The following is a 17,100-nucleotide window of genomic DNA, read 5'->3' as shown; positions in this document are numbered from 1 at the left end:
TTTCGATAGCCGCGGGCTAATTTTACAGGAATACACTTTTGAATAGACGTTTCAAAAGAGTGTTTATTTTTCGGTCATTACATGCAGACGAACGGATTCGGGAATCTTATGTTACAATTTTCCCACGAAGAGATTATGGTTTACCGCTGTGACCATAAAAAAATAAAAGACGTTTTTGTTAGCTGGTAGGCCAAGAACCACTTGAAGGCATAAAAAATAAAAGACGTTGTTGTCAGTTGGAAATTAGAAGCACAAAGAATTAATAAAGACGAAGTTGTTTGGTAGTCTACAGAAGCAAAAGATTAATGACTTCTCTTCTCAGTTGGTACTGAAGAACCAAGTTAAAAATTAAAGGCGTTTCTTTGTTGGTTCTGAAGAAAAAACAACATTGACATTTATTGGCAAGAAAGAAGATTGAAGACAATCCATCTGTGCTTGAAGATTCAAGTGAACGAATCCAAGCAAGTTTTGTGGAACTTTAGGACTTCATATACCCGTACAACTACGGTATTGTGCATTTAAATTCTTTTTTGTATTTTTACGGTCTTTGCAGTTAAGTTTTTTATAACTACTGTAGCCTAATAATTTTGTGTGTTTGTGTAACTTAATTTTTTAATTGTTAAATTTAGCCCCAACATTTAATATGTCTACACTCGGTGGCGACAAGGACTCGACCGCCGTAGACTCGACTGAGTTTAAGCCTGATGATGTTCTTTGCGGTCGGGCAGGCCATTCTGGGGAGGGACCCAGTAACGATGAGGCTAAGTCAGTTCGAGAGGCCCGGCATCTTAGAAGGGATATTTTGACTCAAATTGGGGAACTTTCTGTAGCCCTAGGTTCTTTGAGTGATAAGCAGGAACTGTTAATTTTTAGATCTAAGTTCTCTACTTTGGAAGAAGATTTACGGCATTTCCATGCTCTTTTGACTAAAATTTTTAACTCTGCAATCTTGGCAGAACTTCGTGATAGGGTAGATCCCGAATTTAACTCGTTAAAAAATAACTTCGAACAAAAAGTAAGTGAGTTTACAGATATGTTGGATGCTGACATACATCCTGAGGATAGCGCCTCAAATGTAAGCACTAGGATGTCTAAGAGTTCGTCTCGGATAGTTGCACAAATTAACCTACAGCTAAGACGAGAGGAGCTCCAGATCCAAGCTGAGGCCGAAGCAAGAGCTGCTGAGGCCACCGCGAGAGCTGAGGCCATTCGAGCAGAGGCTGCCACGAGAGCTGAGGCAGAAGCGTGAGCTGCTGAGGCTGCCGCGAGAGCTGAGGCCATTCGAGCTGAGGCTGCCGCGAGAGCTGAGGCCGAAGCGAGAGCTGCTGAGGCTGCCGCGAGAGCTGAGGCCATTCGATCTGAGGCTGCCTCGAGAGCTGAGGCCGAAGCGAGAGAAGCTGAGGCCGCCGCGAGAGCTGAAGCGAGAGCTGCTGAGTTCGCACTCAAAGACGCTCAGTTGAGGGCTGAACAACGTAAAGAGGTAGTTTTAGCTGAATATCGATCAGAGGTGGGCTCTCGGCGTAGCTCTAAGAAGGGCTCTTCTAGGCATTCCAGAAATGAACATCAATCGCAGTTTAATTTACATAACCTTTTCCAAACGCCCGTTCAACCTGTGGGTGGACCAGGGCAATCCACACGTTTTCCAGCTGTTTCAAGAGGTCTCGGGGCCGCGGCTAAGGGTCTTCCGAATGCTGTAGAGCCAAGGTCTGCGAATTACAACCGAACTCCTCCCCCAGAGCGTACAGGTCACGGGGCCGCCATTAGCAGTAATGCTTTGCCCCCTTCACAGTTTTCTGCGTCACTAGTTTTTGATCGCCCAGCTACACGTAGTTTGGGTGGTTGTGAGAGGCGTATCGTGTCTACTGATTTTAACGTGTGTGAGGATCGTGATCGGGCTGTGCATGTGACTGAGCCCACTCAGCCCCTTAAGGGATATAGCTTGTCTTCTCCCGCTAAATCGAGTTCTCAACAGCAGGATTGCTTTTTTGAATACCAAAATAGTAGGACGTTTTTCGATAAGGCGGCCTTGATTGGTTACGATGGTAATAATATGCCATTTATCTTCTTTAAAAATCGTGTTACGGCCTTAATGGCAGCTTCGCCCTTTAAGGGGACTCGTTTGACTTTGTTACAAGCAGCTTGTGTTAGGACAGCTGCGCAAACGATTGCTAATTTGGTTTCTGACACCCCTGGCTTGTCAGAGGAAGACAGGATAGAAATGTCGTTAGCTCGCTTGTCCCAGCGTTTTGGGGTTCGTGGAGGTCTTTTCGCAGAACCGGAAATTAGAAAGTATCGCTATGGTAGCAAATTGACTTCTATCTCTTCCAGTGATTTGAAAGAGTTTAAAGATGAATTGTCGCAGTGTCTGCTTTACGCGCAAGCTTATGGTCAGCGTGACAAATTGGAAGGACGTTTTGTTTTGGATTTGGCTAAGCGACTCCCGTTTGACGCTAAGCAGCGTTATCTTGACTTTGTAGGTGATCAGTATGGTGGCACTGATGAGCCTACTTTTCAGAGTTTGTTTGAATTTGTAGTACGGTAGGAAACGCGCAAGTCGACTGATTTTAGCATTATGCTAATGGGCGATTCTGGTGAGTCGCAGCATTTTAAAAAGTTTGGCAAAGGAAAATTGCCTTCATGTCCGGTTAGGCAGACGTCGGTAAAACCCCATGATAATGTGATTTCAAGGAGTTCGCAGTACTCGACTGCTGTTGGCGCACCGCGCGGTGGTGTAGCCAGACGTAGAGACATACCGGCATGTATTTATTGTTCGTCACGTGGTCAAGTTGAATATCATTTTCTGTCTAATTGTAAAGATTTTTTGCGCTTGACACCTAAAGATCGGAGAGATGTTATTGTGAAAGCTGGCAAATGCTTGAATTGTTTGCGCCAGCATATGATTAGGGACTGTAATCATGCAAACAACTGTCGTCAGTGTGGGCCTAACAACGATAGGAAACACTATTTTCTTCTGCATGATTTTTATGTGACGTCACGTGATTCTCTGGATTCGGTCGGTAAAGATGATGCTGGTGCCAGAGTTCCTGTCCGTAATGTTAAGATTGGAAATGTTAAAGCAGCCTTTAACCGCGTTACTGCTGCTCGTGTTTTGAATCCAATGACTGGCAAATCGAAGTTGGTGTATTGTCAGCATGATCCTGGTTCGCAGTTGATAGTCGGGTCAATATATGGTTTGACCTCAAAAAAATTCCTACAAAAGGTTTTCCAACGGTTTTTTGTAGTATTTATCATCAAGAATAATATATTAAAAATCTAGGAGAATCAGAGCACCGAAAAGTTGTCATTTTCAAGATGGCCGCCAAAACAGTATAATCACAATAATTCAAATAATGTTTCTCGGCAGCCGATTTGTAGCAAGAATTGACAGCGATAGACACGTGTTTCGCCCATGAGGCTGGGCTCATCAGTATCGCACCGTATTCTGCCACAAATTTATTCTGCCACATAATATTAGGATTATTAGCAGTGGGCTATAAATGGGCAATTTTTTGTTTTGCTTTAGGAACAGATTTTTGTATTCCATTTAGCCTATCTCAACATAAAATGACAAAATTTTTGGTCGGAGTTCCAAGAAAAAAGTGTGCAGGGCAAAAATTCAAAATGGCCGCCATTTTCCGCAAAAAAAATCACGTTTTTAGCCATAACTTGGTCATTTTTGGGGTATTTTTACCTGGTTGTGGTGTCTTACCCTATGTTTGTGAGATCAGGCAATCTGTTTAAGCAATAATAAGTAGGCTTTAGTATTTACATGTGTAGTTATAATATAGTTTGACAAAATTACCCACTTTTTTAAACTTATTTTGTGGTTTTAATTTCGATAAAAACCACGAAATAAGTAATTAATTCTCTAATTCTGGCGTCTATATTTAGGTTTTAGGTGGTAAGGAATTCATTAAAACAATTCAAAATGAAATTTACTCATTAGTTTAATGGAAAGACTTATATGAAACAAAACCAATAGTGAAACACTGGCAGCATAAGAGTCACACACCACTTATTAAGTTCTTTACATTCAGTTGCTTAATACGTCCTGATCATCATCTTCATCCAGTAATGACTGATTGTAGGTTTTGTCACAGGCATCAAGTTGCCACTGTCCAAATGCTGAGGTACAGGGTAGATTATTCCGCCTACAGCTACACCTGGCAGTGCTACAGGCAGTTGTGCAGTTGCAGTGGATAATCTTCAAGAGGGCATCTGGGGCCGCATTCATGTCCGACTCTGTTGCCACAAACTGACTGCCTTCCAGTTTCCAACCCCACCCGCAAGTTTCCATATCACTCTCCTGTCCTAGCCACACCATTATTTGGTAGTAAACCCTTAGACAGTGCAATTTTGTTGATGGCTCAGTAGGTGGTAGGCGTTCTGGTGTCACAAATGATTGGGAAGAGACTACTTTTTTTCTTAGTACTCTGTAGCGCAATGACGAGAGGGAATCCTATGACGTAGTGTTGAGTTTTTGGTGGAGTGTCTCCTATGGATTCACGAATTTCCCGAACTGCCTTGGTTGCATAGTCTGTGATAGCATTCGCAAGTTGAGGCTTATCAGGCTTCCGAAATCCGAAGCACTTTCCTTGTTTCAAACAGTGCTGGAGGGAACGGGCTCAGTTCATACTTCAAGATATCTTCGAGAGATAAAACCCCTAGTTGTGAAACAACTAGGAAACGTTAAAAAAGCAAACCTTGGTCAATCGTTCTTTCAGGTGTCACCTTCACTAATGAGATGTTTCCAAATGTCTTGGCTTTATCCTTCCGCTTAAAAGATATTGAGAAAACAAACTGTCCAATCATTTTGTCCATAATGTTCCTTCCGACTGATTCGAATTCATGTACATTAACGTCATCCTCGGCCACAACACCATTCACAATATTCCTTATAGGGTTTGATCCTGTGAAAACGGTACATAACCAGCCAGTGATGTCTTGAACTTTTCAAGATCAGAACTGTCTCTCTGAACCCTAGCCTGTGTTGCTTCCTTGTGTTGTTCGCTTGTTGTGTAGAAGAGTTTATTGAATTCCTGCATGGCATAGTTGTACTCAGACGTGACTGGAGTCGACATTGTCCACTAGCATCGCTGTTCTTCTGTCATGCCGGTTCCACGCGTTAAACCTCCCGACGTCTTCAGTGACCTCATCAAGCTCCGTTCAATAACTAGGTCTGAGCTGAGACCAGCCCAAAACTGATTCGAGCGACGGATAACATGGTACCCTTGTTGAAACCTTTGAGATAACTCTGGGTGTCGGTTCGAGAGTTGGTCCATTTCTTGGATGTAATAGAGAGCAGGTTTCAGATAATTGAAGTGCCCTGCAGCCGCGAATACTGGTAGACAGTCAGAAACTGCACGAAGGTGCATCTGCCACTTGCCTGTCCTGTCCGCTTCGATTAGTGCTCGCGCTACCCCAACAATAGACTGATAGCACAACTACAGTTGACTGCTCTTAGATCTTCCACGCAACTCAGCTTTCTCTTTTGTGACTCTTCATCATCCTCCTGCCTTGTTTTTAGGTAATGAAATCGGAGGATTTCAGATGTTTTCTCTCTCATGGTGACAATGCCAAGAAGACCCTGACCTTCAGCTATATGAATTGATTCACCGTATTGTTTCTGTAATTGGGTTTTCAGATATTGTGATCCATAAGGAAGGCAATCATCATTTGCTAAAAACTCCTTCATTTTAGATCTGAGGTCTGATATCGTTAACTGTTCTTCATCATTCTGTTCAAGATGTGAACACATCTTTAGATATGCCTAGTCCTGTTCCTCATTCTTCGGTCGCCCAGATTTTCGACGTTTTGCCTCAATACTCTGCTGCATTACAAAGTTACGTTAAATCCATATATAAAATTAACACTACAAGAATAATGATGGTATAAACAGTCTGCAGCATGCAAATCGCCGCCGTAATATTCAACACGACCTTTCACGGCGAATGACCAATCGTCGGAACGTCTCTCACAACACTCTAATGTACAGTAGTTTGTGCCAACAGAGTCGGACATGAATGCGGCCCCAGATGCCCTCTTGAGTATTATCCACTGCAACTGCACAACTGCCTGTAGCACTGCCAGGTGTAGCTGTAGGCGGAGTAATCTACCCTGTACCTCAACATGTGGACAGTGCCAACTTGATGCCTGTGACAATACCTACAATCAGTCATTACTGGATGAAGATGATGATCAGGACTTATTAAGCAACTGAATGTAAAGAACTTAATAAGTGGTGTGTGACTCTTATGCTGCCAGTGTTTCACTATTGGTTTTGTTTCATATAAGACTTTCCATTAAACTAATGAGTTAATTTCATTTGGAATTGTTTTGATGAATTCCTTACCACCTAAAACCAAAAGATAGACGCCAGAATTAGAGAATTAATTACTTATTTCGTGGTTTTTATCGAAATAAAAACCACGAAATAAGTTTAAAAATGTGGTAATTTTGTCAAACTATATTATAACTCTACACATAAAAGCTATAGCCTACTTATTATTGCTTAAACAGCAGATTACGTGATCTCACAAACATAGGGTAAGACACCACAACCAGGTAAAAATACCCCAAAATGACCAAGTTATGGCTAAAAACGTGATTTTTTGCGGAAAATGGCGGCCATTTTGAATTTTTGCCCTGCACACTTTTTTCTTGGAACTCAGACCAAAAATTTTGTCATTTTATGTTGAGATAGGCTAAATGGATTACAAAAATCTGTTCCTAAAGCAAAACAAAAAATTGCCCATTTATAGCCCACTGCTAATAATCCTAATATTATGTGAATTATTGTGATTATACTGTTTTGGCGGCCATCTTGAAAATGACAACTTTCCGGTGCTCTGATTCTCCTAGATTTTTAATATATTATTCTTGATGATAAATACTACAAAAAACCATTGAAAAACCTTTTGTAGGAATTTTTTTGAAGTTCAAACCATATATTTCATATATTGACCCGACTATGACATTTGTTTCGAGTGATTTGGTGAGCGAACTTGGTCTTAAACCATATGATAAAGCGTCGTTTAAAATGGATACCCTGGCTGGTCAGAAAGCTACTTGTGCTGACCTTGTCAAACTCAACATCCAGTCGTTAGAGACAGATGAACTGTTTTGTGATATAACCTCGGTGGTTAACCCAGCTTGGGCTGATGATGTTAAAACTTTACCGCATAAACAAGATTTAAGTGGTTTCCGTCATTTTCATGACGTGAATATGTTTCATTTGAATGATTGTAGTACTGTAGATGTACTGATTGGCAACGACAACGCTTATTTGATGTGGGCTAAAGAAGAGCGTGTTGGTGAAAATCGTAGTGAACCGCATGCTTTACTCACTCCTCTCGGCTGGTTGGCTTGTGGTGGTAAGTCACCCTTAGATGAAAGCGTTGCTAACGTGTGCAGAGTGCAGACGTCTTCACAGTCGGATGTCATCTCTGGCTTTCAGCGTAAAATTGAGTCTCGTGATATGGAAATAGCAGACCTGAATAAAGTCATTCAGGATTTGACGTTGCAAAATGAAACCTGTGAATTGTCTCGCAATGATAATTTGGCTAGAGAACTTGTTGAACCGAATATTGAGTTGAAAGATGGTCGATTTGAGATACCTGTACCGTTGAAGGAAGATATTGATTTACCTAACAATTTTGTGTTGGCATCAGATAGAGCTGCTGCTTTAAGGAAAAAGGCTTTAAAACAACCTGAACTTCGTGATTTCCTTACTGACACCATGAAGGATCTTAAATCTAATGTTTATATCGAGCGTGCTGGTGAAGCAGGAAATGTCGATGGATTTGAATGGTATTTACCATACTTTGTGACGTCACAATTAAAAAAGCGTATTGTTTACGATGGCAAGTCTGAATTCCGAGGAACTTGTGTTAACGATGTAATGTTTTCGGGTCCTGACTTGTTAAACCCTCTGGCAGATCTCTTGGCCAGATTGCGGCTTGGTAGATTTGGTTTCGTGGCCGATATGACCAAGTACTTTTTTCACATTTTGGACTCTTCAGTACGTAAGCCCAATTTTATTGAATTGCTTACGTACACAGGCAGTGCCGTTCGGATCGTGAACGAACGCCCTTTGGTGCCTTTGAGTGACGATCCTAGGGACTTTACTGTCATCACCCCTGCCTCACTGTTGACCCCATACTTAAACCCATACTGTGCTGTTGGGCTTTCACATGATCGTGACCAATTAAGAAGGGATTATCGGTTCAATTTGTTACTTTCTCAGCAGTTTTGCAGTAAATGGATCGGTTCGTAGAGCTAAAGTTGCCGTCTGCAACTATGATGAGAGTACGGGGAAAGTGAAGTAGACTACGTGTTGAGGGATATTTCGTGCCTCGCCCCCGTAAAGAACACCTAAGTGTTAGGGTTTGAGCCTGGTTTTGTCTGCGGTGGCCGACACTTGTCTGAGCCCGGAACAGTCGGTTATTATCGCAACCATTGTATATAGCGTCATTTTTGCGTGTACCTATGGTACCAATTTCATGTATCGTCGTGTATTATTCCGTATTGTTGTTCATTCTTTGCATGCCCTTTGTATTTGCGTATTAACTTAAACGTGAGTGATTCAAACAATTTGTGTATCATGTGTTTTTATTCATTGGCTCACAATTGTCGTCAATTCTTTTTTAGTTATGCCATGTCAGACTGTCATAACTAGGGGCCGCTATGTTCCAGACAATTGTTCACCTAATCAAACGTCATATAAAAACCGTTCAGGTCTACTGAATCTTACGTCATGGAAATTCCTAAAACATGAGCCAAAATTGCACCATCGTTCGTAAGACTTGTGTCAAACCTGTTTAAACAGGAAACATAGCATCAGCCTCTTGAACACCTGTTTGAATGACTTCATAATTGTCTTTCATTATTGCATCACAGAAACTGCTGACGTGCTTTTGAAATATTGCAAATCATTCTGGTCATTCGTAAAATTGTTTGTTGGAAGTCGGTCGCACATTTAACTGTTGTGCCTATTGCTTGCTAGCTGGACAAAAGTTCCGTCTTTTATCCAAGTAATCTGTTCTGTAGTGACAAGTTTTAGTGGTGTACGGCGTTGCATCCCATTTTCGATAGCCGCGGGATAATTTTACAGGAATACACTTTTGAATAGACGTTTCAAAAGAGTGTTTATTTTTCGGTCATTACATACAGACGAACGGATTCGGGAATTTTATGTTACAATTTTCCCACGAAGAGATTATGGTTTACCGCTGTGACCACTCAATACAAATTACTTGGATAAAAGACGGAAATTTCGTTTAGTTGGTAAGCACAAGCAAGACAGACCAACCTTTCCAAAGACGATTCTAAAATGACAAAACTGACTTGAGATATTTCAAATGCAGGTACCAGCCTCTGTGACGTAACAGTGATAAACATTGTGAACCAAGTCTCAACAGGTGTTCAAAGAAATTGTGCAATGTTTTACAAGTCTTACGAATAGAATGATAGAGCTTCGGTAGAGAGTTTGTCTTGTTGAGCCATAGGCATACGAAGCCGAGCAACGTGATCAAGTTTAACATCTTCAAGTTTATTACATTTACATAAACATAAAACTACGCAACAAATTAAGTATCAAACGTGTTCGACATCACAAGATGTCCTCTTCAGGAATAATATACATACAACTTAACTACATCTGAAAAAAATACAATGGTTAACTAAATCTATACGGTAAACAGAAAAAGACAAAAACTGCACAGTACTTCTGACTAGCTCAAACTCAACGATATAGGCTCCACGAGAATCAAAGGTAACTGCATCAAAAGATGTTAAACAGATCACATGATATGGTAGAAAGGCAAGATGCGAAAAAACTAATTTTAAAATACAGAGCGCAAGAAAGACGAGCCGCAAGCATACAATTGTCTGTTCAAAAGTGGATTGTGACGTTTTATGTACAAGGCTTCCAAGATCTTAGTTTGATACTCAGACCTGCCTCTGGACATGATCTCAAACTGCTTGATGGAAACGTTATTTTGGCATTCTGTACATGAAAAAATGTGATCTTTAATTGCGCTTTTCTGTATAGAATTCAAATTCAGGTGTTCCCCAGCTCTAGTCGATAAATGTCTTGTTGACATACCGATGTATGTCAGGCTTGCATCACGCAAACAACTGAATTTATAACCGACATTAGAATACACAAAATATAACCGACATTAGAACATAGAGCAAAGGGCGTAGGCGACTTCAGCTGAAAATATCTGCCTACTTTGAACGTTCTATATACAGTACAGGGTAAATGTCACAATCAAATTTCTTTTTGACAATTTTAGCTAGATTTTTTGAAAATCTTACCGAATCTTTTCCCAAGAATGGTATTTAAAAAAAGTTGCTAAAGACGTCTTCTTCGGGTTTATCTTTCGGTTTCGTATCCAAAAAAGCTTTTAATATTTTATCAAAAAAGTATGACGGGTATCCATTTAAATGTAGCATATTTTTCAACTTGTTAGTTTCATTGTGGAACAACAAGTCCGTCGAGCAAACCAAACGAGCAAACCAAACGGGCAAGGTGTGCAAATTTGATAAAGGCAAAGGTGTAGCCATTTTGGACAGTGAAGACTGTTTTGAAAAACTGGACCAAATTGTTAAAGATAAAACCAAATTCATTGAAATCGACGAGAATGTTAAAGTACATCCACTAATTTCTAAAGAAAGATCTATTCAATATTATGTTTGAAAAAATTTGAAAATGTTGAAAATTTGAAAATGTTTGAAAAATTTCGATAAAGACATCATAAAATCTCTGATCCCGACTAGAAGTTGCCCTGGAAAATTATACGGTTTGATCAAAGTGCATAAGCCAGGCAATTCCGCGAGACCGGTCGTTTTCATGATTGGCACTCCGGAATATCAACTGGCAAAATTTCTGGACAATATCATAAAGCCGTACATTCCCAACACTTACATGCTAAATTCAACGAAACAATTTATGGAATAACTAAAGGATTTTAAATGTCCTCCGAATAGTGTTATGGTGAGTTTCGACGTGACATCGCTATTTACTAACGTGCCGCTTCGAGAAACCATCAATATTATTGCTGATCACATTTTTAATGACAACCAACCGCACTGACCACTCATTGAGAAAAAGGATTTCATAAAATTGTTAAATCTGGCCACTGAAGGTATGTTTATGTTTAATAATCGCTTGTTTAAGCAGATCGATGGCGTCACCATGGGTTCTCCACTTGGTCCAACTTTGGCCAACTTCTTTTTAGCGCACTTAGAAACGAAAATGTTTGAAGTGTTCCGTGATTTTTACCCTAAAATGTATGTACGTTATGTTGACGATATTTTTGCAATTTTTGACAACGATCAGTCTTGTTTGCAATTTTTAAACCTTTTAAATGCTCAACATCAAAACATCAAATTTACTGTTGAAAATTCTGATCACACTATTGCCTTTTTAGACGTCGAGGTAAAAATAAATCATGACTCGTTTGACACACAAATCTGGAGAATACCCACCAACACTGGCCTACTTTTAAGTTACAATGCTTTTTGCCCAAATAAGTGGACATCTGGATTAATCTTGTGTCTTTTATCTCGTGCCCGTTTGGTTTGCTCGACGGACTTGTTGTTCCACAATGAAACTAACAAGTTGAAAAATATGCTACATTTAAATGGATACCCGTCATACTTTTTTGATAAAATATTAAAAGCTTTTTTGGATACGAAACCGAAAGATAAACCCGAAGAAGACGTCTTTAGCAACTTTTTTTAAATACCATTCTTGGGAAAAGATTCGGTAAGATTTTCAAAAAATCTAGCTAAAATTGTCAAAAAGAAATTTGATTGTGACATTTACCCTGTACTGTATATAGAACGTTCAAAGTAGGCAGATATTTTCAGCTGAAGTCGCCTACGCCCTTTGCTCTATGTTCTAATGTCGGTTATATTTTGTGTATTCTAATGTCGGTTATAAATTCAGTTGTTTGCGTGATGCAAGCCTGACATACATCGGTATGTCAACAAGACATTTATCGACTAGAGCTGGGGAACACCTGAATTTGAATTCTATACAGAAAAGTGCAATTAAAGATCACATTTTTTCATGTACAGAATGCCAAAATAACGTTTCCATCAAGCAATTTGAGATCATGTCTAGAGGCAGGTCTGAGTATCAAACTAAGATCTTGGAAGCCTTGTACATAAAACGTCACAATCCACTTTTGAACAGACAACTGTATGCTTGCGGCTCGTCTTTCTTGCGCTCTGTATTTTAAAATTAGTTTTTTCGCATCTTGCCTTTCTACCATATCATGTGATCTGTTTAACACCTTTTGATGCAGTTACCTTTGATTCTCGTGGAGCCTATATCGTTGAGTTTGAGTTAGTCAGAAGTACTGTGCAGTTTTGTCTTTTTCTGTTTACCGTATAGATTTAGTTAACCATTGTATTTTTTTCAGATGTAGTTAAGTTGTATGTATATTATTCCTGAAGAGGACATCTTGTGATGTCGAAAACGTTCGATACTTAATTTGTTGAGTAGTTTTATGTTTATGTAAATGTAATAAACTTGAAGATGTTAAACTTGATCACGTTGCTCGGCTTCGTATGCCTATGGTTCAACAAGTCTTACAAAGTATGTTGCAATCTCGGCTCATTTTATAGCAATTTCCATGACGTAAGACACCAGGTGGTTCAGTAGACGATAACGTTTTTATATGACGTTTGATTTGGGGAACGATTGTTGGTAACAGGCGTGTGGTTGCACTGTGTTTACTTGCCAGCGCATACAATTATTATTTTTATTGTTGTAGTGGTTCACTTCTGTGGAAGATAACATGAAGTCTATTGAAGACTATGCAGAGAAAACAGCAACAAAACTTTTTATTGCTCAGAAACGAGCATTTAATATGGTGTGAATGTTGTTTGCTACTTAACATCCTACAAAATTCATACTGAACTGTAGAGGTTTTCCTTTTTTTACAAATACAGGGTCCATGTACCTAATTTGCAACCATCGCTGTAATTGTGTCCATTCACAAATGACTTGACAGTAGAAATTTTTAAGTTTATTTAGCTATAATGTTACCATAACTTGTGTAAATGTTATCTCTTTAAGGCAACTACGTGACCTGTTTATTGGTTTTGAAGTAATGTTTTTAGAAGTACTCAATTTTTTATTTCGAAAAGTGGCTTCTTCACTTTCCAGTGGCATAAAAATGTAGGCTAATATGTCAACGAGAAGTGCTTTTATCAGGATTCGAGAGTTGCTACTGTCACTGCATTATGTATATACCACAAGTTTTTTGCAGATTGTTTTATTAAGTGGAATGCGCAGCATCCACTAGGTTCTGCTGAATGGAGAGTTTTCAAGATTTTCAACGCCAAGATCTTCAACTCAATTTTATTCCTTGCAAACATATGTTTGCGCAGGGGCGTTGACAAGGGGGTCTAGGTGGTACTTTTGGACCCGGGCCCGGAATATTTAGGGGGCCCGGATTTAAAAGATTCCTTGCGACTTCAAACATTATCAAGATCTTGATATAATCAGATCTGAAGGAATTGCCATCAGAGTTTAAAACAGCCACTTCAGTCGTCAGATGGTAAAGTACCGGGCCCCCTTCCGGGTACCGGGCTCCACTTCAGCTCTCTGGTGGTAAAATAGTCACTTCAGCCACCAAACAGTAAAGAAAAAAAATTTAGTTTAGTCTAGTATAGTGATTTCCCTAACCACAAATATTTAATGAAATAACCCGAAACACGAATTTAAAAACAAATAAGGCTAATGTTTGTTTAAACTCAAAACTGAAATGGCACAGGTAAAAAGATTGCTATCCCTATTTCTGCACTAAAAATTAGACTAAAATTGCTTTTCAACTTTCAACAATCAGCAAATGTTTGACATATGCCCAAAATTTTTATCAAATCAAATTGAAAATTTTATGACTGTCTGCACTAACTTTGCTGTAAATTCTCTTCTGGTAAGCCTAAAATGACCAGTGAAATATTAATGGAATCGGGAAGTAATACTCTAGCGCCATGTGACATATAAAAGTTAAAAAAGCAACCGTTAGACTTAGATAGAGATAGTAAGTTTAGCGGTTCAGGAAATTTTAAGATTATGCAAGATTTGTTAAACTACACGTACCATGCTTTTGACAAATCGTGTTTGATCGAGCACAGAATAACAAAAAGCTCTACATCTGACAAAACAAACAAGAGCAAGCTATTGCGTTACAGGCTACCAACAGCGCCAAGATTGTGATAAGCGCATAGTGGTATGTAGAAAAATTTTAATGCCTTTGAGAATATCCCTAATAATGTATACATATATAAATGATATTTCTCTTAATTTTCTACTTTGAATGGCATGTGTCATTCACATTTTAACAGCACATCAATAAAAGTTAGTACACAACCTTTATATTCGTAACATTGTCGATGGGGGCCCTAAAATAAATTGGTACCGGGCCCGAGAAATCCTGTTAACGGCCCTGTGTTTGCCATTATTCATAATGTGGCAAATGTTCGTTGGGAATCCTTTCCAACGTGGTAACCTACACCACATCTGTGTTCACTGTTCATTGTGATCGATCCCGACGTGGTTGGTAAGTTAGCGGTGCCTTGCCCATCACATTCTCCAGAAACCTTTGTAGAATCAAAATCTAACAAGAACCAACACTTCTATTTTTTGGTAAAGGTTTGGAATACAGAGAATACAGAGAATAAGAAACAATATTTGGAAAAAGTGTATCGTAAACAGAAATTTTATTGTTTATCGTTTTTTTTATCAAACTGGAGTCAAAGTCAGCCGTTTTTTAACGACTCGCTCCTGACTCGCTAAAGTCCCACCGACTCCGACTTCACGACTCCGATTCCACAGCCCTGTCCAAAACTAACACACAGTTTCAGATTACGATAGGTGATAAATTAAAGAGAAATAAAGTTAAGCAGCGGTGTTGTGGTAGGTCTGGGTTCGATTCCTGCTCGGATCAAACCAAAGACTTTGAAATTGCTATCGATTATAATTTTGGCATTGAGGATAATAGTTAAACAAGTTAATTATTTAACTATAAGATTCTGCAAAATGTTATTGTTATTATGTTATTGTTATGATTGCTAAACCGTAAACTTACTTTCGCAGGTGGGAGGAGCGTCTGTCCAATTTTGATCTCTCCGGCATCTCACCACTAGTTTTCCTACCTCGTACTCCGCTATCCAATAACCTTGGTCGCATGTGTATGTTATGGTCTCCCCTACGGCAACCATGGTCCCCCCGGCCAAGTTCGTTGTCACGTGATGAGATCGTGAAGATTTAGGAACGCGACAGAAGTCGCCTGGAATAACAAGTCACGTTCAATCATTGCTGTAAACACAACTTAAAGCTAAAGAAAATTTGATTGGACGTACAGAAATCATTGTGCCATCACAATCACATGCAACTCTCCTCGGTTTTTTGGCCGAGTGGTGAGAGGGCCAGAGCGATGCTGCATTTAGTTTCCAAACACGCAAATTATTTAAGAAAAAAATTTTTTTTCTGAAATGAATCTAAATGTCAAGCACAAGCTACAATACAAAGCGATAAGATTCCTGGTTCGACACCGCTCAAAAGCATGCAGCAATGTCTTTGGCATGCCACTGGATGGAGGCAAACGCTGAGTTGTAGTTGTTGTTGTTAATGCCTTTTTCTGTTTTTATTCCCCGCATATTTGTTTAAATTAAATTAAAAATTTGTTTGGAAACTCTGAATTTGCCTCGTTTTGTACGCCGTTGTGACGCCATTGAATAACTAGTAAGTAATGTTCTATGTCAAAATATTTCACTTGCGTTTCGAAACCGACTGCCGAAATCAAATGTAAGTCAACCAACCTTCATGATTGTATTTATTGTATGTAGCCTAACACTCTGAATTGAATTGATTAAATATTGGAAACTTGTTTGAATAATTATTGTCTAAAGTGGTAGGCCTACTTACTAAATTGCTAGATGTTTTGTTTATTCATATTTTATGTTTATTGCAGCAAACGATATTTCGAAATTGAAAACAAGAATAAATTCTAACTTCGGAAATCTGTTGATTATAAAGGCAGACTGTCGGGTTTCGCGACCAGATTGATTCAGATTGTTGTTCGCATGATCTGAACTAATATCAGTTTGATTTGATTCTGTAAGAAGAGAGTCTCTCTGAAGAAATATCAATTGACTTGCATCAAATGCAAATTCAGCTTTATTCACTCCTGTGAGAAGATAATGTCCACAACAAATCTCATGGAAGAAAAAGCTTCAACTTCCACCGATGTTTCAAATTATGTCGCTCCATCTGCAATCCAAAGCAATGCTACTTCAGCTGGAAAAGGTTCACAACAAATTCTGGTCACTCATCAAGAAGTTGTCTCTGAAGAAGAGTTGGCAACCTCAATAATGATCAGAGCCAAATCAAAAGCTGAAGAAGGCTTAAAGCAAGCAATCAACAAGCAGTCATCGGAGCCTAAAAAGTGGCTACTCATCAATAAGTGGCTACTCCAAAATGAGTGCAAAAACTAGAAAAGCTGTTATCGAAGCCAGATTGCAATTACAAAATACATTTACTGAACTGAAAAAACAACATGCTAAGGGTAGACATGACTTTGAGCAAGCCCAACTGGTCCAGCAAAAGCATGCTGCTGAAGAAGAATTCCAGCTACAAAGGGCAAAAGAAGAACGCTTAATCTAACACGAATGCGAACTGGAGCAAGCACGACTTTAGGCCAAACTCAGTGAAGCCATCGCAGAGATAAGTGCTGAAGAAAATATTTCTAGTGTAAATGACGTTGTAGAAAAATCTGTATCTTGCTTAAACAATGTTGCCACTAATCATCCCATTGTTAACACTAAAGTTAAAGCTGATGTTAAAAATGTTATGCTAAATACTAAATTAAATGAAACCACGTTTAATGGTAAAAATGTGTTAGAACCTGTATGTGCTATGCGTGCCTCACTGTCAGTTAATGTTCAAACAGTGCTGGACACCAGCAATGTTTCTGTCCAGCCTAGAATCATATGTGACTCAAGTGGTAAACCTTCTACAGCACATCTTTCTACAACTCCATTTTTACCTACAAACTCTACTAACCATTCGGCACTTTC

The 17,100-nt window shown here is 39.2% G+C and overlaps 1 protein-coding gene across 1 annotated transcript in view; it reads right to left on the bottom strand.

Moving 5' to 3' along the window:
• Positions 1-15,245, bottom strand: part of LOC145768747 (lactadherin-like) — a 74,540-nt gene extending 59,295 nt beyond the window's left edge. Inside the window, exon 1 of the mRNA XM_082580331.1 lies at positions 15,111-15,245. Within this exon, the coding sequence (XP_082436457.1) occupies positions 15,111-15,243 (133 nt within the window). The 5' untranslated portion in view covers positions 15,244-15,245. The remainder of the gene's footprint in view (positions 1-15,110) is intronic.
• Positions 15,246-17,100: the final 1,855 nt, after the last annotated feature.

Source organism: Aplidium turbinatum, chromosome 4, assembly GCF_918807975.1.
Source record: "Aplidium turbinatum chromosome 4, kaAplTurb1.1, whole genome shotgun sequence".
Lineage (NCBI taxonomy): Eukaryota > Metazoa > Chordata > Ascidiacea > Aplousobranchia > Polyclinidae > Aplidium > Aplidium turbinatum.
The sequence above is the reverse complement of the archived record's forward strand: the minus strand, read 5'-3'. Positions and strand labels throughout refer to the sequence as shown.